The sequence below is a fragment of the Megalops cyprinoides genome, chromosome 9 (genome assembly GCF_013368585.1).
Source record: "Megalops cyprinoides isolate fMegCyp1 chromosome 9, fMegCyp1.pri, whole genome shotgun sequence".
In the NCBI taxonomy this organism is placed as follows: Eukaryota; Metazoa; Chordata; class Actinopteri; order Elopiformes; family Megalopidae; genus Megalops; species Megalops cyprinoides.
The window spans coordinates 6,228,433-6,253,740 of NC_050591.1; the positions used below are offsets into that span (position 1 = coordinate 6,228,433).

At 48.8% G+C, this 25,308-nt stretch overlaps 1 protein-coding gene across 3 annotated transcripts; it reads left to right on the plus strand.

Annotated features, from left to right (window-relative positions):
* The first annotated feature begins 1,988 nt into the window (after positions 1-1,988).
* On the plus strand, positions 1,989-22,377 carry cluha (clustered mitochondria (cluA/CLU1) homolog a). Of its 3 annotated transcripts, none has more exons than XM_036536263.1 (26): positions 1,989-2,238; positions 10,884-11,077; positions 11,173-11,344; positions 11,605-11,748; positions 11,836-11,960; positions 12,903-13,057; positions 13,153-13,278; positions 13,446-13,593; positions 13,687-13,779; positions 14,427-15,121; positions 15,487-15,887; positions 16,970-17,071; positions 17,233-17,333; positions 17,553-17,705; positions 18,236-18,298; positions 18,502-18,746; positions 18,854-18,938; positions 19,064-19,217; positions 19,468-19,607; positions 19,760-19,840; positions 19,933-20,058; positions 20,673-20,794; positions 20,947-21,040; positions 21,374-21,508; positions 21,675-21,748; positions 21,870-22,377. In XM_036536263.1, exons 1-26 carry the CDS (start codon positions 2,109-2,111, stop codon positions 21,997-21,999), a joined length of 4,188 nt encoding a protein of 1,395 aa, XP_036392156.1. In that variant the 5' UTR covers positions 1,989-2,108; the 3' UTR covers positions 22,000-22,377. The 3 variants fall into 3 exon arrangements, with proteins under 3 accessions (XP_036392156.1, XP_036392157.1, XP_036392158.1); XM_036536264.1 differs by having other exon boundaries at positions 15,487-15,800; XM_036536265.1 differs by lacking the exon at positions 1,989-2,238 and adding an exon at positions 3,441-3,510.
* The last annotated feature ends 2,931 nt before the right edge of the window (positions 22,378-25,308 follow it).

Consider the following 25,308-nt stretch of genomic DNA (forward strand, 5'->3'; position numbering starts at 1 on the left):
CACTGCGACCGTGCGGTGATGTGGTAGCATGCCACTGTGACCGTGCGGTGGTGCGGTAGCATGCCACTGTGACCGTGCGGTGATGTGGTAGCATGCCACTGTGACCGCGCGGTGGTGCAGTAGCATGCCACTGTGACTGTGCGGTGATGTGGTAGCATGCCCCTGTGATCGTGCGGTGGTGCAGTAGGATGCCACTGTGACCGTGCGGTGGTGCGGTAGGATGCCCCTGTGACCGTGCGGTGGTGCGGTAGGATGCCCCTGTGACCGTGCGGTGTTGCGGTAGGATGCCACTGTGACCGTGCGGTGGTGCGGTAGCATGCCACTGTGACTGTGCAGTAGTGTGTTGGCATGCCTGTATGGCCATGGACATGTTTTATTACAGCTTGATGCTGATCACTATCACTGCTCAAGCCCTGCTGTATGCTGCTTCATAACACTAATCTTAAAGTGCTGAAGTCAGTGCAATGTACTGAGTAAACATTAATGTTCAATATTCAAAAATGTAATTACATGAATGTTCATGGGAGTGCAAAAACCATTATTTTCAGATTCATATGCTGTATTATCAGTGCATTTTGCCTAATATTTATATGCTCATCCATGTATTGATATTCTGACAGGAGTTAACCAGCTAACTGCATTTATACTATCGCAAGCTGACTATCTCTGTAGTAGTACACAGGGCCAGTGCACTACTGAATCATGTCAGCTGAAATAAAAGGGACCTACTGCTACATGCAGTAGCAGAAAAGGAGTTTTCTGATAAGTACCTTGTCAAAGGATACTCTTTTCCTATACTACATTTTTGAAGTACCCATGCAAGTATTGTTTTTCCCCATGCAAAAAGAGACATAGTGTAGTACAATCTTCCACTCATTCAGAAATGATCTTATTATGCCTCAGGTAAAGAACACTAAAATTCACTGACTTCTGCTAGTTTTTGTATTTCCATTAAAGTACAGTTATTTTCATCCTACACTCCTTCATTCTGAAAATTATCATATTGCGAAGTGCATCTTATCCAAAGAAATCTGGATGTCAGGAAAACCTGTTTATTTTGCATGTAGCTCTTCAACTTTCGTGGTTCTCATTATCAGGATAATAATGGGCGAAAATCCCAGACCTCTGTATTGTCAGGATGACGCACCGCACAAGTGTCTCATTCTAGTCACATCAGTGCCCTCTGCTGGTAATTAGTGGTAGTGAGTCTCTAACCCAAATGGAGGCAGGCAGGAACAGCACAGCTCAAAAACAAAATTTAGGCCAACCAGTTCAATCAATTAGGTGTTCCAGCAAAAGAAATGAGAGATTATTTTAACACCCTGAAATGCAAATGGATTTGTAAAAACAATGCAAATATGTCAATGGCCCTTTAACTTTATGTTGGCATCGTCTAGCAATAATATATAGAGTAGCACTCCTTTTGGGACTTGAGGTATGCAGTAAACTTACATGGAGCTTCCCCTAGACACACGTTTGTCGACGTGCTGTCTTGAGTCTGAGGCGCCTTACTCGTGTCTGTACCGCAATTTCTGTGGTGGCTTTACATAGACCTTATAGTTGAACACTTTGTAAAATAAAATTTTAAATTGACAAAAACTCCTCGACTCGCTCATTATTCAAACTTCTATTCACATGAGTGTTCACACGCTACTTATATCGAAATGCCTACAGCCTGGCACGTAACACAATCATTTTAATTTAGGTGTTTGTACATGCCGTATGTAGTTACGTACATACACATAAGGTGAAGAACAAAGAATTGATCATTTTCAGCAAAACTACCCGCGTTTCTCATGAATCGCCATCAGCTGATCATGTTATAGGACCTGCAGACGTATGGACTATGAACAAGAAGAAGTGGTTGCACTACATTTTGGAAATCGAAAAGCGTTGTTTGGTACATGAGGCTTTCCATAGTCAGACTGTTTTGGGGGTGGGAGAGATACAAAGGCAAAGGGGTCAAGAGGAGGAGAAACCACGTGGGGTTGCTAAGTGGTGCTGTGTCCTTCCTGGGGAGAGTAGTTTCCGTGAGTGTACTCGAGCTGAATACGGTGAGCTGAAACACATTTCTGTTGAGAGACGTGTAAGACAAGCTCGCAGATATCATGGTGAGCAAGACGGACGACATCCCGGCGACAGTGCCCACCAGCAATACCAATGATCGGGCAGAGGAAGGTGAGACGCCGGACAGCAGAGATACCATGAAGGAGTCGCTGAAGGATCCCTGCGCCTGTGGTATGTAGCCGGCAAGAAAACGTGTGTTTCATAATGTATTATTGTAATAGCTAGGATACTTGTTCTGCATAAGTCAACACACATTTTTGATTACATGTAGCTAGCTTTATAACGGTATTTATTTTCCTTGTTCCCTGTTATAGCTAGACTGCTAGCCGATTAGCTGATTTCCAAAGGGAATGTGGATAGCTCGGTGTGTAGACTAGGTATCGAGACATGTCTTGAGCAGGCCGACTTGGCCCAATGTTAAGGTATCTGTCGTTAGTTAACTAGATATATTTAACTGGCTGCGGATTGTCTTTGCATGAGGGGTTATGCAGTTGCACGCAGCTAAATTTGCAATCGTAGCAAGCTGATTGTGTCTTTGTACATTTAGCTAACCACGATTCAAATTCTAATCCATGATGTGAACCGTTCTCCCAACCCATCATCATATGTGGAGTCGCTAAAATAGCCAAGACTTGGCATCCTTAGCTGGTTAGCTCCCTTCTTTACCCGGTAACGGGGAGAAATCTGTCTATGGCTAAGTGGGTACGAGTTAATTTGCAGAGCATGTCCTGACATGATAACAGTTAAAGTTATTAAGATGCAGTGTAGCTGACCGCTGTGCAAGTAGCTTGTTACATAGCCATTTGCCCTTGGTTAGGTAAAGGTGTCCGGCCAATTTGACAACGCAGAGCAGGCTACTTTGCTGGTCATGTAAATCGGTGGCTAGTGGCATTTGACAGTCCGAGGTTTTGAAGAAACTGCGTAAGCCCTGAACATAAATAAGTATCACAACAAAGGCCGCACACTTTGTCAGCGCGATCTTACGATAGAAGATCGCACAGAAACGCTCGCCAACGGCAATGCTTATGTCAAAACAAAGCGCAGCGGAGAACCGCACACCGACACACATGTGCCGTAACAGCGTGCGTGCACGGATGAACTGAAGGTCACCTTCAGTGGAACTGAACAATTCGTGGAAGAACGGGGGAGAACAACTTTCATAAATATGTTTTATAAAGAACATGTGCCGAACGTAGGATACAACACTGCCGTAATTACACTATATTAGTGCTGGAATGCTGCCAAAGTGTTTTCGATGTGACGAAGGCAGCACTGACCCTGCCAGTTCAGGCGCTTGTCTTCCTGGCTTCCCCTCCTCGTTTGAACTAGAGAGGTTGTCTGTTCCGTGACCGGGAAGCGGAAGCCGCCTATCGGTTAAAGTCATGGTGAGTGTGCGGTGAGGGAAGGTTATACTAGCGAAATAAGTAGGAAAGTCAACACTGGGTAAGTGTCATTCATCAAAGTTATTTAGCCACAGTCTGGCAGTAACATCATTTATATTGTGGGAAAGCGTCACGTACTCCATCGTGTGGACATGTATTCGATCACGCTTGGTTCTGTGGAATAGCTAGGTAGCTACCTGTTATTTTTGGGCCAACAGTAAAGTTGCACAACTCCTGCTCATGCACAGCGATCCCAATAAGCTACCTTCCCTGTTGCTTCGATAGAGGATCATCAGTGACACCGTTCTGTCAGTTGCTCCTCCGGGGTGTCTCCTTCCTCATTCCAAAGGCAGCTCCTTCAGTAACAAAATAACTGACAGTTAGCCTCTCGATCATTCTGTATTATGTCTCAGATGTAGTTTATTCTAGACATTTCCCCATGCATTTTGGGGCATTAATGACCTTGCTGTCTGTCATCGTGCTGGCTGTTTTTTTCACCCCTAGGATTAACTGGAGCGATAACTGGAGCTGGCAAGACACTAGCATGGCTAATTTGTAAGCTTTACAGTTCTTGTCAAAGACGGCAGACGTACTAAGGGAAATGTATCCAGATGGATGTGTAGGCATTTGTTTGTCTGTACTGCGTAATTCTCGCGGGTAAACGTTTTTAACTCAGTTTAGCTCAGAAATGGCTGCCAGCGAGCAATCAAAGCTGACAGCGCCTTGCACTTGCCTTATGGCGTCAGGATAAGTCGTGCGACAGCCTACAATAGGAGGAGGGGCATGTGGACTGTTTGATTAAGGATAAGTAAGGTGAGACCTTACAGGTGACCCTCCACAGCCCGAGGTCACAGGTTAGCCATAGCATAACAGGAGACGAAGCTGTTGGCAGCTACAAAAATGTCACATGGATTTCAGACTCCAGTTTCTTCCAATGTGGCTTCGCGCAGTATTTATGTTTTAAACTTAAATTTGTTTAAGTTGGACGGCTAATGGCACTGCAGGTTTATGAAACATTTATGAAATTAAGTAGTTTTCCTTATTTTGGTTGACCACAATTTAATTTTGTGGATACTCTGAATAGAGGCTGTTGTTGATGTTTTGATCATCACATCTGGTACAGGTTGTTGTGCTGCTGTGTGTACTGATCATGTGTTCTTTTTATATGCACTTACAGTATTTACTTTATGCTCTATAAATTGCTCTGGGTACAACTGTCTGCAGGATAAATATATTCAAACATCAGCTCCACTCTCTGGTCCTCTCTTCCCCATTCTGAAACTCCACTCTCTGGTCCTCTCTTCCCCATTCTGAAACTCCTCTCTCTGGTCCCCTCTTCCCCATTCTGAAACTCCACTCTCTGGTCCTCTCTTCCCCATTCTGAAACTCCACTCTCTGGTCCCCTCTTCCCCATTCTGAAACTCCACTCTCTGGTCCCCTCTTCCCCATTCTGAAACTCCACTCTCTGGTCCCCTCTTCCCCATTCTGAAACTCCACTCTCTGGTCCCCTCTTCCCCATTCTGAAACTCCTCTCTCTGGTCCTCTTTTCCCCATTCTGAAACTGCTCTCTCTGGTCGTCTTTTCCCCATTCTGAAACTCCACTCTCTGGTCCTCTCTTCCCCATTCTGAAACTCCTCTCTCTGGTCCCTTCTTCCCCATTCTGAAACTCGACTGTAACATTTTGAAGTGCAGTGCTGTTTATTACTCCTCTATATGCTTGCTGTCCAATGTGCCGCTTTCTCAGGAGTCGTAAATTTGTGTATTATTGCATAATCCAATGCGTGGCATCAGTTCGGTTACACACATCTGTGATTAATCTGCTATAGATTGTGCAGAGATTATCAGGTATGTGAATATTTTATAAAAATGTAAAAATTCTCATTTACCCAGAAGTGTATACAAAACAAGGAAAAATGGTCAGTTTCAAGACTGGTTTTGAACTGTTGCAGATGATAAAATGTTTAAAGAGTTGTTTTATTTTATGATTTTATAAAGAAACAACACCTATAATCCCATCTGTTGAAGAGATCACCCTCCAATAAGTTTCTGTCACTGAGCTGAGTTTTAATAGTAGTGCGGAAAGGATCATACATGTCGAAGTATCACCAAAAAGTAATCCATTCTCACTCCTTATTCATAAAATCTCAAAGGTTAGTTGATTTGCATTGGCAGTGCGCTAGTTTGGTTCTCTCTCTGAGTTAGCTGCCTGTTTCTGGCAGTCTTTGCTGGGTCCATGGGCCTTTGGTTTCAGTGCCGTCCATCTGGGGCATTATTGATGAATGAATGTGTGGTCAAAGCAAGCTGACCACGAGCTGAAACTGTGGGTGAGGGAGACTCAGCCACACAAGGCAGACTCTCCACAGAGGAAGTAATCAGGCCTTTCTCTAACTCTCTAATCCATTACAGCATTGATTAAATCACTTAACTACAGTTCGGGGATAATTCATCCTGCAAAACAAATGTATCATTTTTTTTTATCTTTTGAATGCCCTGTCTGTGGTCTTCTAATACAATAGGCAGGTTTGCTGTCACATACTACAGTGGATTGTCTCTGACTCTGTCTGAGGGCTGTTAAATCTGCACAGTTTGACTGACACTTGAACATATTTCCCAGTAGATAGCATGGTTATTGTGTAACTAACAGTGCCGATGGAGGTAAAAGTGGCATTTGGAGGCGATATTGATTGGTCTGACTGAGTGCAGGAGAGTTGACCCTCCTGCTCTCCATTGATTCGGGTTTATTTGCCAAGTGCTGGATGCAAAGCAAGTGTCACGGCAGCAGACGGTGTCACAGTCTTTCCCTTTGCTGTGAGGCGGACCGGCTCGGCGCGGTGTCTGTCACAGTGACGCCCAGGTCCTGACTCTGCACTGAACTTGAATGACCCTGCTTCCTCTTTGACCCTTGGTCAGGCTCCTTCCTTCGTCTGACCTGTGGCCCAGTTTCCTTACAGCTGATTTGTGTGAGGGACACCACACCGGTCAGCGTGGAGGTTAAAAGGTGAATAGTATTGAAAACATGACTTTGGGCGCATATGAAATCACTGACCGGTGGGAAGGTAGGGAGAAACCTCAGTGAAACTGACACTAGTGTCTGACAGCTCTGGTGAGTATGCTGGTAAAAACCATTGAGGCTCATAAGCAAGTGAAATTGCATCAGTGCCTGTGGGCCTCACTGTGAACAATAGCCCCCCCCCCCCCCCCCCCAACAAATAGCAAAGGGTAGGAATCTGGTTTGGATTCAGTGTGTGTCAAGTGCAGCTGTCATAAACGCCTTTTCATGGGTGAACTTTGGATTGGTAGCTTTTCACAGCTGCTTGTTTCGTATTAACCAGCAATTTCCAGTCTGTTTGCCAGGATTAGTAATTTCTGGTGTTTCTACATTGTTCTCAGCATTTGACTGGTTAGCCTGAAAGTGTGAATGTGTGAGTGCTCTCTTCTTTTAGACAGACAAAGGTTGAATCAGACCTGAATATAAATAAGAGGGACTTTGACTTGTGACCACAGTAGTAGAAATCTCTCTGCAAGCCACTGCAGTAGAAATCTCAATGTAAACCACTGAATTAGAGATCCCTCTGTAAGCCACTGTGCTGAGAGTCTCTCTTCTGTATCTGAAAGCCATTCTTTTGTGCTTCAGGTATGCTACATTTCTGCTCCCTGTGTAGACACATCTGTCATGTTTGGAATGAAAGAGTGAAAGGCTTGTTTCTGGAACCTTCCTGTGCAGATGCCATCAGACTTGGCTATGAATTCAAACTGGCAGCCTGGTTACAGCGAATCTGCAGGCTCAGAGGAGATGGTCAGGAAGGTCTTGGACTGCGCTTAGAGGCACAAGGGTCTTCTGTTCCGAAACCTAAAAAAATATTGTCATCTAGCGGACACTGTTATCCAGAGTGATTTACATAGGTTACATTTTTTACATGTTATCCATTTATACAGAAGCAATTCTGGGTTAAATGTCTTGCCCAAGGGTACTGTAGTAGTGTCCTAGCAGGGAATCGAATCACTGACCTTTTGGTTTCAAGCCCTGCTTTTTACCACTATGCTATAACCTACCTACTCAATAGGGCTTGTGCAATACAGGATTGCAGTCCCTAAAGATCTCAATGTTGCCTCACTGTCTGTCTCTGATACTGGCAGGGGCTGAGTGCTTTCACTGGGACCTCATTATCTGCTATCTGTGAGATTTTCTCTTGCTTCTTGCTGCCTCAGTTTTTTTTTATTATTATTAAATGCTTAGTGTCTTGACTCTGACCTGAAAGGGAGCTGCTGGGGTGTGTGGGAAGGGGGGGGGGATTGTGGGATTGTGTGTGGTAGGATTGAATGGACTGCTAAGAGGAAAGAGGTGGTCAACGGTGGAAGAAGGTGCAAGGGGGGGGCGGGGCTGTAGGAGGGTAAACTCATCTATTCTCCCCAGGGTCTGCAGAGGACAACCTCCTAGTCCCAAAAAGATAATCCCCCCCCTTAAATCTCTCAGTGTGTGAACTCGGCTGAAATAAACAGTGTCACGCTCTCAGATTTTTCACCATGGGATCAGAACAGCGCAGTTGTGTTAAAGGAGCTTTCACGTACTTTCTGACTCACAAGCGCACACACACTCACAAAACCCACGAGTGTACACACGCACTGGGAGGCGCACCCTCGCGGTTGACGTCTCTGGTGGCTAGCTTTGCCCCCTCCCTGCAGCCCTGAGAAGCTCATGCCCTTGGCAGTGTGAAGGACGGCCAGCAGGGGGTGTGAAGCGACCCTGCCCCTCACTGCAGACTGGGGCGGTGTGACCCTGAAGCTGCAGTCTGCTATGGAGTATGACATCAGCGAAGCGAGGGGCGGAGTTTTTCCACAGTTACTGCATCTGTGCCCTCCCCTCAGCTCATGCCAAAGCTTTGAGGAAGAGGATTGGCAGAGGTTTTCAGGAACAAGGGAGTCCACTGGTGCTGAACATCATGGGTCTGCCCACAGGGCCACAGGGCAATTCTCGGAGGCTCTGATTGGGTATGGAAATGTCTAGGCTGCCAGACCTCAGCCAATCCTGTGTGTCTGTTGTAGGAGTTGGAGTCATGTGCTTCTGCCCAGGATAACAGTTGTGTGTACACCTGCGGGCTCACTGGCTTAAACGGAGCGAGGGTAAGGGTGTGCATAGTGGGCCACAGCCTGCAGAAGTGATGAAAATGTGCAGCAGTTGTTTCTACCAGAGGGAGTGCTGTTTTCTGCTCCGCGCAGTCACCCAGTTCCTCCTGACTTGGTGTTCTTCGTGTCTGAAGAGACTCTGAAACTTTGCCCAGTGATACTGAAGGAGACTCAGAAGCTCCTCCCACTGGCACTGAAGGACATCCAGAAGCTCCTCCCACTGGTAGTGAAGGACTATCAGAGGCTCCTCCCACTGGTAGTAAAGGAGACTCAGAAGCTCTGGCTTTAAGGGTTTGAAGAGATCCAAAGAGACTCATTTGTACACCAAGAGGCCTTGCAGCTTCACCGACTACACAGAGACATAAACCTGACTGACCAGGAGGGAGCGGAAGGATTTTGCTGCTTTGTGAAGCTGTGAATTTTAATTTGCGGAAATAATTGTCCCCCCGTGGAATATTCTGAAGAGTATTCCGTAACGGTGCCTGCTGCTCAGTGCATTTCCAGTATGCCCGTGATACAGGGCTCATAAGGGGCCTCTCCCTCCACCTCAGACCTCACTTGTGTCTGTCAAACTCCAGATGGCGGGTGCTGTGACACCGTGTTGAGGGGACTGGTGACTTTGAGAAGGTGTTAATCCTGTGGCTGATATTGATTGCGGGGTGCAGTGTGTGAATCTGTGTTTCAGAGGAGCTGCTGAGGTCGCCAGGATGTGTGTGTGCGTGAGTGGCATGCAAGAGCAGCCTGGCTGATCACACCTTGTGGGGCAGCAGGACTCTGTAGTGATGGAAAGGTACTGCTTTTTCATGTCCTTTTTTGCCATGGACTGAAAATCTCCACGCCCTTAAAACTCCTATCTCTTTCTCTGTGTCATGCCAGAAATGGCACAAATTACACTACATTGTCACTTAGCAGACGCTCTTATCCAGAGCGACTTGCATAGGTTACAGTTTTTAACATGTTATCCATTGATATAGCTGGATATTTCTAAGGCAGTTCTGCATGAAGCACCTTGCCTGAGGGTACAGCAGCAGAATTGAACCAGCAGCCTTTTGGGTTATGAGCCCTGCTCCTTACCACTATGCTACACTGCCGCAAGGATACAAATATTCAATACAGTGGTTAAAATCTGTTAAATGAGTTTCAGCTGAGAACTGTGATCTGTGAACATTATTTGATGGGGAAGGTAAAGGCCTGGAGCCGTGCTGCTGACCTGACTTGTTTGGCGAATGTTTGGCACAGGGAGTGCTCACAGGCACCACCAGGGGGTCATTTCGGGAAATAAACTGGCTTATTATAAGATTATTATAATGTAATTATTATGATGAGATCATTTTATTAGTGCTTGAGCTATTCCATTGTGGCTGTTGGGGGGTGATTTGGTAAATATGCCACTCAGTTGGTTATTTGTTGGGAAATATTTTTCACAGTAAAGCAGTAAGTCCATCCCCTCCTCTACCTCTTCTGTCTCACAGTGACCACATATCCACTTTTCCTTTGGTAACCATGACTTTCTGTATCCCCCTTTCTCAGCTGCCAGGGTGTGGTCACTGAGCCTGTTCTCAGTCAGGATACAGCCTTGCTTTGTATCTCTGGCAATTATGTTTACTTTGTGGTTTGGTTCCATTGTCCCAAAGTTGCAGATATGACATTTGTGTTTACTTTATAGTTTGGTTAATAGTGGGTTACTGTATATTATTGCTGGTTTGCAGTGCTGTTCTGAAACCTGTTGGTTAGTTAGTTTCAGAGCCAGCTGACTGAGGGGGGGGGTCTTTTTTCTTAGCTCATGAGTTGAGAGTTTAAGTACTTTAAATAGCAAAGAGTTATGGGAACTTTATTGTAGATGCATACAAAATTTTAGTACTGTTTTGAGGATGTTCCTTATCAACAGCAACCAGCCTGATTCTGTCCTACATGCATTTACTGTTGTTTCGCTTTGTATATTTACTATATTTTTACAGAATTCTGCACAAACGGTCTCTGTAGGATGCTTATCCCTTTAGCAGATTTTTGCACACTGTGTGGACCCCATACTGCACTCCTATGTAATGGGTTATGTTCTCCGACCTGTCTCTCTTTGTCTATATTCAGTTTAATGATTCTTTATTGGAATTACGATCAACAGTAGTATGACTAAAGCAATAATGTAAACAGTATTTAATCTATTGAAATACAACCACTACAATAGATGGGAATAAGAATACAATACATGTATGTTGTGCTGTATTCATGGGACATGTAAGTCCTGGGACACATACATACATACATACAGAAAATACTGTAACTGTCTCTCCCTCCTCTCCCCCCCTGCAGGCCACAGTTCTGACTCCACAGTGATGAATGGGGATGGGTCACATGATCACACCGAGGAGGCGGGGTCTAAGCAGGAGGGGGGTGGAGACACGGATCAAGGGGAGGATGCCAACGAACAGGAAGTGATAGTGATCCAGGACACAGGCTTCACTGTGAAGATCCAAGCCCCAGGCACAGAGCCCTTTGACCTGCAGGTACTCCTGCCACCCCTGTAATCAGTTTAACCTATCAGAGAGGGTTATACTGAGGGGGAGGAGCTTATCTCACCTCATGCCTTGGCTTTCCTCAGGTGTCACCCCAGGAGATGGTGCAGGAGATCCACCAGGTGCTAATGGACAGAGAGGACACCTGTCACCGCACCTGCTTCTCCCTGCAGCTGGACGGAAACGTCCTGGACAACTTCGCTGAGCTCAAGTCCATTGATGGCCTGCAGGAGGGCTCCCTGCTGAAGGTGGTGGAAGGTATGTCCGCCTTGTCCAGATGCGCCCTGCCCCAACCAGGTGTGCTGTGTGTGTGTGTGTGTTGGGTATGCGTCCATCGTGCCTGTGTGTTGGGTGCGTGTTGAGTGTGTGTGTGTGTGTGGGTGTGTGTGTGTGTGTGTGTGTGTGTGTGTGTGTGTGTGTGTGTGTGTGTGTGTGTGTGTGCGTGTGTGTGTTGGGTATGCGTCCATCGTGCCTGTGTGTTGGTTGCGTGTTGGCTGATGGCGGCTGCTCTCCTGCAGAGCCCTACACGGTGCGTGAGGCTCGGATCCACGTCCGCCACATCAGAGACCTGCTGAAGAGCCTGGACCCCTCGGACGCCTACAACGGAGTGGACTGCAACTCGCTGTCCTTCCTCAGCGTCTTCACCGACGGGGACCTGGGAGGTGAGGGCACGATCGACGCTGACGTCATGCACTTACAGTCCTGTCATTGGAGAAACTGACACCCCCCCCCACCCCCCCCCCCCACAGAGAGCGGGAAGAGGAAGAAGGGCAGCGAGCTGGAGCAGATCGATTGCACACCCCCAGAACACATCCTCCCAGGAAGTAAGGAGCGCCCTATAGTGCCACTGCAGCCTCAGAACAAGGACTGGAAGGTGAGCCGGAGCCGCAGTCATGCTGGGACACATTACATCCATTACAGTTACCATAGTGCCACTCTGTTGCAAGGGTACAACAAAAGTATAACAGTTAGTATAGTGCTGCAGGGATACATAGATACCATACATATAAACACCCTACGGTCAGTGTAGTTTGACCAGTGCGAAGATACATTAGTAAGCACATTAGTTAGTCTGGTGCCACCCAGATTTAGAGCTCATAGACACTGAAATACTGTGTTGTTGTTGTAGCAGGTACATGTGCCGTTGGGTACATTCACACATGATAGTGCAGATAGTATGATATGCTTGGAAGTACCTGCTTTTTATACTGCAGTTGCTGAAAAAAGAAGAATGTATCAGCCACACACTATCTAGAAAGTATGTCATGTTTCCTGTCCCAAAATTCTTTGCAAAATAAAAGGCACAGAGCTTATTAGTGGAGTTCACGTTAGAAAGCGTGGTAGGTAATAATAAGGGTATACAGCCTACAAGCAGCTAAGTAACACAGCTGTTCGTTTATCAGATGTTTCATTTGTTTTCAGGCCGTTTTAGGTATTATGCTAGTCAAGATCACGTGATGCACTGTCATGTAGGTGGACTTGAAAGTTGTAGGATTTATTATGAAAGCAAAAATACCTGTGTACATGTACGCAGAAGCACGTTCACAGGTGAATCATTCTGCGTACTTATTGGTACGTAGCGAAAGATTTGGTAGAGAGTGCCTGCTACACAGCAGGTTGGTGTGCTAGTGAGTGAATAAGGGCCGTTGTTCCCTCTCTGCGCTTTTACCGTGTGTCAAAGACGCGTTTTAATCCTCCGTTGCCTGCTGTTAACCCATACAGCAGAGCTCAGACTGGCTGCAGACTGGGGGTGTGTAGTCCTGGGTGGTGTTCTGTTGCCCTGGTAACACGTATGGTTGGGTGATCCTGGGGGCAGCCCTTGCAGTGCCTGAAGGTCCTGACGATGAGCGGGTGGAACCCGCCGCCCGGCAACAGGAAGATGCACGGCGACCTGATGTACCTGTACCTGGTGACGATGGAGGAGCGGCACGTCAGCGTCACCGCCTCCACGCGCGGATTCTACCTCAACCAGTGAGTGGCCTCTCATCCTCTCCCTCGCCATCCCAGCCGTCCCATGATCCCCCACCAGGCGAGCCCACATGCTCTGATCCGCTTGTCTCTTTCAGGTCCACCACCTACACGTTCAACCCCAAGCCGGCCAACCCCAGCTTCCTCAGCCACTCCCTGGTGGAGCTGCTCAGCCAGATCAGCCCCACCTTCAAGAGGAACTTCACCGCCCTGCAGAGGAAGAGGCAAGTGGCGCCCCCCTCTGGCAGCGCTACCCCACTGGGGCTGCTGAGGGAGCAGCTCCCTCAGATAAATCACTGATTCTGGAATGGCACCGTGTCCCCAGGGGAAACTGGCCTGTGTTCATGAGGTTTGCTTTTCTGATTGGCTGTGTGGTTTCCGCCCCCTGCAGGGTTCAGAGACACCCCTTTGAGAGGATAGCCACGCCCTTCCAGGTGTATAGCTGGACTGCGCCACAGGTGGACCACGCCATGGACTGTGTGAGGGCGGAGGACGCCTATACCTCCCGCCTCGGCTACGAGGAGCACATACCCGGACAGGTGAGTTCATGAGGATAGTAGATCTGTGACCGTGACCGTGACCGTGACCATGACCATGACTGTGATGAGTTTGACCATGGTGTTTGTGTGCAGACGCGGGATTGGAACGAGGAGCTGCAGACGACCCGAGAGCTGCCACGCAAGAACCTTCCGGAGCGTTTGCTTAGAGAAAGAGCCATCTTCAAGGTGAGGTGGCAGCAGCCCCCACTCCCCTCCCAGTGAACCATGACCTCTGCCCACTCTCACAGTCCCCTCTCTCTCTGTTAACATGATCTTTTACAGTGTAGTTTAGCAGAAGTTACAATTCAGTATGCATGAACATTGTAGCGAAGGGCGAGAGTAGTACATACTCAACTGTAGTGACAATCATATGTGTAAAACACCCCAAGTCAACCACTCATAATACAGCAGATACACACTAAAATATACATCGACATTCCAGCTTTTGGTCCCTTTTTGCAGCTACTCAGTAAGTTTTGCTTACAGTAATGTCAGCCTAAGAGAGACTAGCCATTGCTGGTAGCATAGCAGTTTTCCCTCAATTATCAGGATTGAGAGGTTTGTCTCTCCCAAAAGGTGTCTCTCTTGCAGAATAGGGTACTTACTGTCCCTCAGGCTGGGACTTGTGGCCGCATACTGAGCTGATAGCCAGGCTGTTAGCCCTTCTCCTGGCATTACTGTGCTCCCTCTCCTTCCCTCTCTCCCTCTTTCTCGCTCCGTCTCACACACACTCCATCTCCCTCTCTCTCTATCTCTCTTTCTCCCTCTCTCCCTGTCTCTCCCTCTCTCCTTCCATCTCTCACTCTCTCTCTCCCTCTCTCTCTCCCCTGCAGGTGCACAGCGACTTCGCGGCGGCCGCCACACGCGGGGCGATGGCGGTGATCGACGGGAACGTGATGGCCATCAACCCCGGCGAGGACACGCGTATGCAGATGTTCATCTGGAACAACATCTTCTTCAGCCTGGGCTTCGACGTGCGCGATCACTACCGCGAGCTGGGCGGGGACAGCGCCGCCCACGCCGCGCCCACCAACGACCTGAACGGCGTGCGGGCGTACGGCGCCGTGGACGTGGAGGGCCTGTACACGCTGGGCACCGTGGTGGTGGACTACCGCGGATACCGCGTCACCGCCCAGTCCATCATCCCCGGCATCCTGGAGCGCGAGCAGGAGCAGAGCGTGGTCTACGGCTCCATCGACTTCGGCAAGACCGTGGTGACGCACCCCAAGTACCTGGAGCTGCTGGAGAAGACCAGCCGGCCGCTCAAGGTGCAGCGCCACGCCGTGCTCAACGAGAAGGACGAGGCCGTGGAGCTCTGCTCCTCCGTCGAGTGCAAGGGCATCGTGGGTAACGACGGCCGCCACTACATCCTGGACCTGCTGCGCACCTTCCCCCCCGACCTCAACTTCCTGCCCGTGGAGGGCGAGGAGCTGTCCCCGGAGAGCCAGCGGCTCGGCTTCCCGCGCCCGCACCGCCACCGCCTGGCCTGCCTGCGCCAGGAGCTCATCGAAGCCTTTGTGGAGCACAGGTAGCGCAAGCCTGCAAAAATGCTGCCATCTGGTGGTTAAATAAAGTACTGGCAGAAGCCTGCACTGATTAATGTGCAGTCTGCACAGCATCATTACCTTACACTACATTACATTTAGCAGAAACTCTTATCAAGAAGGACTTACATAGGTTGCAATGTTATCCATTTACACAGCTGGATATTTACTGAGGCAACTCTGGGTTAAGTACAAGGGTACAGCAGCGGTGCTTCAGCGGGGAATCGAACCAGCAACCTTTTGGTTATAAGCCCTGCTCCTTACCACTATGCCACGCTGCCGTGTGCATCTTCTTCTGTGTAGCGCAGTGAGTGACAGCAATGTTATTCCTCCCTGTCCCCTGCTGCAGGTACCTCCTCTTCATGAAGATGGCCGCCCTGCAGTTGATGCAGCACAAAGCCAGCAAAGAGCACAAGGCGGGGCCGCCGGAGAGCCAGCCGGCCCTGGAGGAGGGAGGGGCCGCCCCCGCGTCAGCGGAGAGCGTCCCGGCGTCGGCCGACGGTGGAGCGGAGGCGCCGCCTCAGGCGGAGAGCGCGAGTGCGGAACCAGAGCCCCCCGCGGCTCCGCCCACCGAGGCCGCCCCTACCCCGGCGGCCGCCAACGGGTCTTCCGCCCCGGCTGCTACGGCAACCGAGAACGGGGAGTGCGAGAGCCCCTTGGAGGGTAAGGAGGCAGAGGAGTCTATCCCGGGACTAGCCCAGGCTAAAGAGCTGGCCGAGGCCTTAGCAGCGGAAGATGGAACGGGTATTGGTACGTCCTGCGAGCACCGAAAGGAGAGCGGGAGCGAGAGAGGGTTCCGCATCCGCTGTGGAGAGACGCAGACACAGCTGTACACTTCCTGGTCTATCTCTTAATCGACTAGTCGCCCATCTTCAGCTGTGCAGATATTCACAGCTTCTCACCAAGGAAGTAGAGCCAGAAAGAGGGCAACAGTCTATCTTAATGTGGGACAAAATGCCTTCTTTACATGACAGTTATTACTGTAGATTCCACTCTTTATATATTACTGTAGATTAAAGTTAGCCATCAGTTTGGATTGCAATTCGTTGACTGAGTTAATCCAAGTCTTCTTAAGGTGGGAACCTTTATAAGAAGTGGTATGTTTCACTGGGGAGCAAATGCAGCACTGCACCTAGGAACTGCCTCAAAAAATTGTGGTTCACCTGTAGTCATTTTAAGTTTCTTCTCTAGTTAGAAGGTTCACCTGCCTGGCCTCTGCAGGTGTCTCGAGGTATGGGCAGGTACAGTGTGTGTCTCCACTCCGCGGTGTGGCCTTGCCTCACACCTGCCTCTGCTGGGGACAGAGGGACTCCTCCAATCAGCATGCTCTGGCCCTTTGACTCCTCCAATCAGCATGCTCTGGCCCTTGGCCTGCTCCAATCAGCATGCTCAGTGGCCCATTTTCACTTGAACACACTTACATTCACCCCTGTTTTGGAAGTGGTAATCCTTAACCTCCAACCCCTTGTGAATTCTGGTCACTCAGGGTGAAATGAAGGGTGTGTGTCGGGGGGGGGGGTCTCTTCTTTGAGTGGTTTCTGTGGGTCTGTCTTGGTAAATGTGGACAGCAGCAGTGTTGACATTGAGGTGGTAGTCCTCTAACATCTGTGTGGTTCCCTTTCATCACTGGGTCACCTGTCTAATGGCTGGGGTACCAGTCTCTCTTAACTGTGGTGTTCACACAGGCTCTGGGCTTTTGATGGAAATGATCTCCTGTTTTGGTGGTGGAGTGTATGTCCTGGGCCATTCAGAACGGCGGTGTGGTGTTTCTTTGTAGCTGTGATCTTAATGCCCTCTCCTTCATCTTCCTCTTCCTCGCGCACCGTCCATAGATCCCAGGAGCCGAGAGGTGGTTCTGAATGCTTGCAAGGCTGTGGGCTCCATCAGCCTCACCTCCTTTGACATCCGCTTCAACCCGGACATCTTCTCCCCAGGTAGTGTTCAGAGAGGTAGTCTGCATCATTCTGTGTATGGGTGTGTGGTCGGGATGTGTGTGTGTGTATATGTGTGTGTGTGTGTGTGTGTGTGTGTGTGTGTGTGTTTGTCTTTGCGTTTCTCTGGCCTCGCTCTCATGCTGTCCTCTGTTCTGTGGCAGGAGTGCGTTTCCCTGACGACAGCTCTGAGGACATCCTGAAACAGAAACAGCTGCTAAAAGATGCTGCTGCCTTTTTGCTCTCCTGTCAGATCCCATCCCTGGTGAGAATCTCCGGCCCACTCTCTACGATCCCCTGTCCCATCATGCCCAGCCCCTCCCATCTCCCTCATCATCCCTCCCATAGTCCTGCCTCACACATAATTCCTCCCACCTTCATCGTAACCCCTCCCACATTCCTTCTGACCCCTTCTCCACTCCCCATGCCTAGTCCTTGGATCTGGTGTCCATTGTATATGGAATCTGTATGCCTCTGTGTGCAGGTGAAGGACTGCCTGGACCACAGTGCTCTGCCCATGGATGGAGCGACGCTGACCGAGGCCCTCCACCAGCGTGGCATCAATATCCGTTACCTTGGCGACGTGCTGGACTTTGTTGACAAGACCCCAGCCAGGGTCCAGCTGGACCACCTTTATGTGGGTTTTACCGCCCATCACTTGACCTGAAAAGCATGAAATCCCGTTATATATGATTCTGTCACTCAGTAGGATGTTACATTGTGAAAGACATAACTCCATTTGGGTTGAAACCCAACAGACACGCATTGAACACCAAAGCTGCAGGAGGTAACCTCACACAGCACAGAGTCTTGCGTACACAGCCTCTTGGGCTCATCTCAAAACTGTCAGCAGTTTTCAGCATAGTTCTTTTTCAAAATCTATATCATCTTGAATTTTTCTGTAAATTGTGGTTGAATTGATCAAACCATTCTGTGCATGTTTGTTAATGCTTGATACAGAAACCCTTTCCCCGGGATTTACCTACCAGAGGTGTGCTTGAGTGTAAAGCAGAGAGGTGGAGATGAGACAGATAAAGCAGGGATTCATCAGAGGAGGAAGCAGATTTCAAATAAACTGGAACAGAAGCTGCGCTGTCTAGAGACAAAGAGCCTAGTTTCATCATATTTCGTTCATGTTCTCTTTCGCTCTCATTTTGTGTATTCCAGAAAATTGGAATCAGCGAGTTGATTACAAGATGTGCAAAACACATATTTAAGACATACCTCCAGGTGAGTTCCCCCGGGAATTTCTGATGCTGTCTGTAGTGACATTGTGATATTGTGACGCTGTTGGGAGCATTAATGAGCTGTGGGTAGCATTAGCGTGACTCTGTCTGTAGCATTAGCATGACGCTGTCTGTAGCGTTAGCGTGATGATGTTGATCAGCGACGGGTGTGTGCAGTCAGTAAGACGGCAGTGTGTGCTATTCCAGGGCGTGGAGCTGTCTGCGCTGTCTGCTGCTGTTAGCCACTTCCTCAACTGCTTCCTGAGCTCCTTCCCTGACGCGGTGGCCCACCTGCCGGCCGACGAGCTGGTGTCCCGCCGGAAGAACCGGCGCCGGAGGAACAGGGTCCCGGGGGGAGGGGACAACACGGCCTGGGCGAGCCTGACCCCGGGCGAGCTCTGGAAGAACATCGCCTCGGAGGCTCAGAGCTACTACCACTTCACTCTGCATTGGTGAGTGAGGGAGTGCCAGTGAAGGCTCTGTGCTCTGCCGCCCTGTGCCAGTGACTGTGTGTCTCACTGGGGTATGTCTGTGTGTGTGTGTGTGTGTGTGTTTGCAGCGAGAGTGTGGACCAGGCTGTGGAGAGGTTCGGACTACAGAAGATCACGCTCCTCAGAGAAATCTCCGTCAAAGCTGGCATCCAGGTGACCCACCATCCACCAACACGCCCTCCCTAATATCTCTGCCCCAGCCCCTGCTCCCTGTCCCGCCTCCCGCTTTCTCTGCTCTGGCTGGTTGGTTGGCTGACCGGTGCTCTGCTTCCTTGCAGATCCTGATTAAAGAGTACAATTTCGACAGCCGGCACAAGCCCACCTTCACTGAGGAGGACATCCTCAACATCTTCCCTGTGGTCAAGCACGTCAACCCCAAGGCCTCCGACGCCTTCCACTTCTTCCAGAGCGGCCAGGCCAAGGTCCAGCAAGGTACTGCCCCGACCGCACGCGCTACAGTCAAACCCTGTGCAAGGGAAGGCACTGTGGTCGCTGTCTCAGAGGGATCGGGCGCTGTGGTCTCTTCCTGTGCTGGGGGAAGGGCTTGCGTGGTCAAACTCTGCATTGCTGTTGTGCTGAACCCTCTCTGTTCTGTGAATAACTAGGGCATTTGGTCCAGAATATTGTGGCTTTTTCCACCTGGGTGCCTTTGGCAGGAAGTGACACGGGTGTCTGTGTGCAGGTTTCCTGAAGGAGGGCTGTGAGCTGATCAACGAGGCCCTGAACCTCTTCAACAACGTGTACGGCGCCATGCACGTGGAAATATGCGCCTGCCTGCGGCTCCTGGCCCGCCTCAACTACATCATGGGGGACCACCAGGAGGTCAGACACGCCCGCCACAGGCTCCACCCTCACGTTCGGCCAAAGCCCCGCCCTCACCCTCATGGTCTCTCTTCATACTCAGTCATCTTTCATTGATGAGTCATGGTAACCGTGATGACAATGTATGTGTGTGTTACTTCCATTTTTGGCAGGCCCTGAGCAATCAGCAGAAGGCGGTGCTGATGAGTGAGAGGGTGCTGGGCATTGAGCACCCCAACACCATACAGGAATACGTAAGTCTGTGTGCCGTCTGACCTCCTGTTTTCAGCCTCAGGCCTTGACAGGAAGTAGTCACCGTTGCCCCTCCCTCACTTCCTCTCCGCAGATGCACCTGGCCCTGTATTGCTTTGCCAACGGCCAGCTGTCCACTGCCCTGCGGCTGCTCTACCGCGCGCGATACCTCATGCTCCTGGTGTGTGGGGAGGACCACCCCGAGATGGCGCTGTTGGATGTACGTTACGTTACATTACATTACATTACATTATTGTCATTTAGCGAACGCTCTTATCCAGAGCGACTTATAGGTTTCAACATTGCTGTAGGTTACAATATTATCCATTTATAGAGCTGGATATTTGCTGAGGCAATTGTGGGTTGAAGTACCTTGCCCAAGGTCACAACAGCAGTGCCCTAGTGGGGAATCGAACCAGCAACATATCTGGTTTTGAGCCCTGCTCCTTACCATGATGCCACACTGCTGCCGTGGCACCAGTTTGCTGTGTGTTGTTCTGTGTAGTGCATAAAGACTGCACTGGCTGTTGGTAGTTCTGAGGGGTATTGTTGTTCGATCATTATTTCTCATTCACTTCAGCAAGGCCTGAAGTCAGGTCAGTGCTCTAATGAAATGCTTTGACTTTAACACTTCAGATTTGAAATAGATTGTATCCAGCAAATGACAAGATGACACCCTTTTTTTCCACAAAGTAAACAGTGTAAACCATTTCAGTCCTAATAACCCCGGTCAATCTTAATTAAGAGAGCTCAGATAGCAGGAAAACCAGTATACATGGTGGATCCCCAGGACCAAACTGAATAGATGTTTGTCTCCCTCTTGTGGCTATACAGAGCAACATCGGCCTGGTACTGCATGGAGTGATGGAGTATGACCTTTCTCTACGCTTCCTGGAAAACGCCTTGGCCATCAACTCCAAGTACCATGGGCCACGCTCTCTGAAGGTGGCCCTCAGGTGAGCAGGCCACCTGTAGTAGGAGTCGGGTTTTAAACCCAGTGCTGTCCTGCACCGGTGTGGGACAGGGCCCGGATCTCTCTCTGCCATGCCTTTGTTACCCCGGGGACAGATTTGTCTGTGACGCATGCTTTCTCTCTGCCCCCCTGCAGTCACCACCTGGTTGCGCGAGTGTACGAGAGCAAGGCTGAGTTTCGCTCCGCGCTGCAGCACGAGAAGGATGGATACACCATCTACAAGAACCAGGTTCCTGGACACACCGCCTCTCTTTCACCACACCTTATAAAAATGAACAAACTCTGAGATTCCTACGTGTGCTCCTCTGGTGAAGTTGGGTTCTGAAATATTTAACATTAAAACATTTTTGGTATAAAGTAGGGTACTGTGGTGTAATACAGGGCACATTGGTTTGTTTGTGAGGCTACCCCTCATGAATTGGGCACACCTGGAGCACCAGATGACCTCAGAGAGTTAGAGAGAGTGACAGTTAAACAGCAAATAGTTGACATCAGCCCGTACTGCGAGCGACAGGCCGTTGAGTGTGTCCTCTGACCTCTGAGGGGTGCGTCTCCGTTGCAGGTGGGGGAGAGCCATGAGAAAACCAAGGAGAGCTCGGAGTACCTGAAGCACCTAACCCAGCAGGCTGTGGCTCTGCAGAGGACCATGAATGAGATCTACAAGAACGGCTCTAATGCGAGCATCATGCCGCTAAAGGTGTGTGTGCGTGCATGCATGCATACGTGCTTCTCGTTTCTGTCTGTGTATGTTTCTGTGTTTTAGTGAATGGAATGAGTGTGAGTATGTGTATTTGTCTGTGTGTCTGTGTGTGTTACTGTCTGGCTGTAGTTTCTGACACTGGGGGTGGTGTTTTGCTCTGCAGTTCACAGCTCCTAGCATGGCGAGTGTCCTGGAGCAACTCAACATCATCAATGGCATTATCTTCATCCCCCTCAGGTGAGTCCCCAGGCTGGAAGTATATGGCATCACAGCTCCATCGCACACACTCCTGTTAGTCACCACTTCATAGTGTGATTGTTATTCAAGTACACCTCTTCATCCACACCTTCCTCCACAGCCAAAAGGACCTGGAGACGCTGAAGGCTGAGGTGCAGAGACGACAGCAGCTGCAGGAGCCTGGGAAGAGTGAGGAACTACCAGAGGATAGTCAGCTGGAGCTGAATGACAAACTGCCTGTTGACGATTAACGCAGTGCCCCCTCTGGCCTGGAGGCCACGGAGCAACAGCCATGTGCTCGAAACTGTGGACCTGAGAATCAAGTTCTGTTTTAACAACGAATTTATGAATTTGGGGTGGGAGGGTCGGACCACTGGGGAAATGGAAATCTATTTGCAGAGATGATAAAGGCAGGGGTTAAATTGCAAATAATGACAACGATAAGTGTGCATGTGCAATTGGGGGCTGGGAATGGAGCTGAATGTCACTCGGTTTCTGGCTTTGTGGGTGTGTGTGTGTGTGTGTGTGTGTGTAAGAGAGAGACAGAGAGAAGGAGGTGAAGGGGGGGCGAGAAACACGCCAACAGAGCCTTATCCATGTTTCGTACCTCCCACCCCCCAGGACTTGCCCCCCCCTCCCCCAGAGAAATGCAGAGAGCCCTCCAAACAAACAAGCTCTGGCTGAACTCAGGTGATTTTTACTGTGTAATAGAAGAGGGGAGAAAAATGAATGAAATAAGTATTTAAAACTGGGCCGCAGAATGTGAACTTGCTCTTACAAGGAAGCCTCCCAGACTACACCAGTTCACCCCATCTTCCTCTGCTGTGTGTGGGCCCCGTCTGTTGCTGCGTGTAAGGCTATAAGCCTGCAATGGAATGCTGTGTCTTCAGGTAGATTTAAGCATTGACACACTTATTCAGATACGTCCTCTCAACCAATCTAAGGTTTTTTTTTGTGAAATTTATTACCTGGCCTTTTTATGCAAACAAAAGGCAGAAGAAGCCATTCTAAATAGATTATTTATCCATGAACTTAAGCAATGTCTGTTTTGCAAACATACACTTCTGTCCCATGTATATATCTGTGTGTCTGGGTGTGGCCGTGCACTTGGGTGTCGCTGATGGAAATGCAGATTTTACACATCCAATTCACAAGACTACACTTGATCTGCAGCATCCTCCATCCTTCTCTGCATTTCCAGGTGTGTGTGTGCGTATGCGTGCGTGAAGCTTCAGAAATAGACTGCAAGAGGGTGAAGTATTCTAGGGTGAGCTTGCTGTTCCAAATACATTATTTTTATACACAGAATAATAGCCACACGATCATTGATGCAAGTTTATTTTTGTCTAGTCACGTTCTTAGCCGGCTGGCTTGTAGGTGTTGCTGCTCTTCTTGGCGACTGATTTTTTTTGGCAGGAGGTGGACTGAAAGCCGATGCCACCGCTCTCTGCTCCATGTTCGCGGACGGCCTTCCTTCGGCCTGCTGGTGCCTGCTTTAAGGCCTGCAGCTAATGGTGCCACCACGCTGTGAGTTTTTGGCCAGCAGTATTCAGTCCTGCACACGAGGGAACCGACAAGAGTGTTGTCTGAAGGGGATTTGGAGTGGCTCAAGGTGTAATGAACCAAAAAGTGTGTGCGTTTGTGTGGTATGCCTGCGGAGTGTATGTGTGGGAGCAGCAGAGATGTTGAAGGGCGCAGGTGCACTAAGCTTACCTGTGTGCGTGCGTGCGTATTGGCCGGCTGTGCTGAATGCAGTCTAACCCACAACTGGCTGCGGGGAGAGGACTGTAATCTGCAATGGTCCTCATGTGTTATTGCTGTACATGCAAATGTGTCTGTTCCTCAAATCTGTGGAACAAACCTGCTTGGATGGGAGGGATTTGTGCCTATTTCTGCTTTGATAAGGAGCCGGAGTGATATTCATGTCTGAGTTTTGAACTTGGACCCCTAGGTTGAGAGGTAAATGGTACTTGGCCTGCTTTACTTTGGTCATTTCATACTTGCTGTACTTTTCTCTGGTAGTGTGCAGAGATTTAATGGAGGTATTATTTGTAGTGTGTGTGTGTCTGCTGTATTTTCCCCTAAATTCAGTTTCTTTCTCTTTGAGTGTCTCTTGCAATACCATTACTAGCCACAAGGCTGTGCTTTAGAGATTATGTTAAATTGAATTTTTCAATATGAATAATCTGTTTCTGAAAATGAAGCATAAATACATATCGATATGCCAGCATAGTGGTGAACTTATCACATACTGTCAGGTTTATGTGTCTCTGCATTGAAAAAAATGCCAGAATTTGGCAGAATTGCTGACATGAGCAGTACATTTTGGTGAAAGCTGTTCAGTGGAGATTTATTAATAAACTGAAAGATGATTTGTAGCCATAAAACTGAGAGATGGTACATACAGGTAGGTGTTTGTGTGGCTTCATGAGTCATAGAATTATGGTGCTTAAACCTACCTGCAATAGGCTAATCCATTCTGATGGAGTTCCACACCTGTAATTCTGATCTGATTGTAGTGCAATATATACGCAGTACATTTTGATTATTTTGACTGTTGACTATTGCATGTGGAAACCAGTTTTCTGTTGTTTTGTACAGTCTTCTTTGGGTCTGGCACTAGGTATAAACTGTAATAACAAAGACATCATATTTTATACCCATAATATCAGATTACAGAGCATTTTTCCAATTAACTATTTGCAAGAGTAATATGAAATAAGATTGTGTAGGTGCTTCAAACCTTTGAAGCCCCTTGTGTCTTTAAAAAAAAGCATAGTCCACTGTAGTCCAAGGGATTTTATATGGTGAAAAGGGTTTCCAAAATATGAATGTGTCAAATGTTCATAAAATAAAAAATCTGAAGGCTCTTGATTAAATACAGACAGCTGGCCTAAATGAACTGAACTGAAATGTTACTAAACTTAAGCCTTTTAACGCTCCTGGATATCTTTGAATCATGTATTTAATGCACAGTGAGGTCTGTTTGGGGAAGAGACTCAAAGTCTGGCAGGGATTGGAGGGGGTTGGGGATGTGGGTTCGTATATGGGGGGGGACATGGTCCCTCTGCTAACCTGCTATAGGGTTGTAACTGATAACATCAGTGCTGCTGTAGTCTGCCGCCTAACAAGAGTTGACAGGACTGTGGCAGGTGTCTTTTTTTTCTTTTTTTTTTTTAATCCCTGCTGTATGTAGTATATGTGCCCCTGTGTTCGGGTCTGGTATTGCATTAGCATTGTGACCAATGACTTCTGAAATGTTTGCTAGTTTCAATCTCTGATGCACACAGCAGTGATGCTTATGTACACAGATGAACACCTCTACCTTTATTCTGCCATTGTCTCCTCTCACGTGCCCAGAACACACCTGTACAGTTCACTACCTGCACTAGCCCCGCCCCATTTCCTTTCTGCCCCTGTCCTTCCCTGTGCGTTCCTGTGAAGTGGTGGTTGGGGTGGGGTCTGGGGACAGTTCCGCAGTGCCTGCATTGATGTCACCTGCTGTCCAACGCACATTGACCCACTGCATAGCCTCTGCAGCACACCTGAGCTCCTTTTAC

Bases quoted from the DNA above. Each gene is read 5' to 3' on its own strand.
- cluha (XM_036536263.1), top strand. From the start codon at position 2,109: ATGGTGAGCAAGACGGACGACATCCCGGCGACAGTGCCCACCAGCAAT. The intron at 13,058-13,152 runs GTGAGTGGCCTC...TGTCTCTTTCAG, and splicing joins CGCGGATTCTACCTCAACCA to GTCCACCACCTACACGTTCA. The intron at 21,041-21,373 runs GTTCCTGGACAC...TCTCCGTTGCAG, and splicing joins ACACCATCTACAAGAACCAG to GTGGGGGAGAGCCATGAGAA.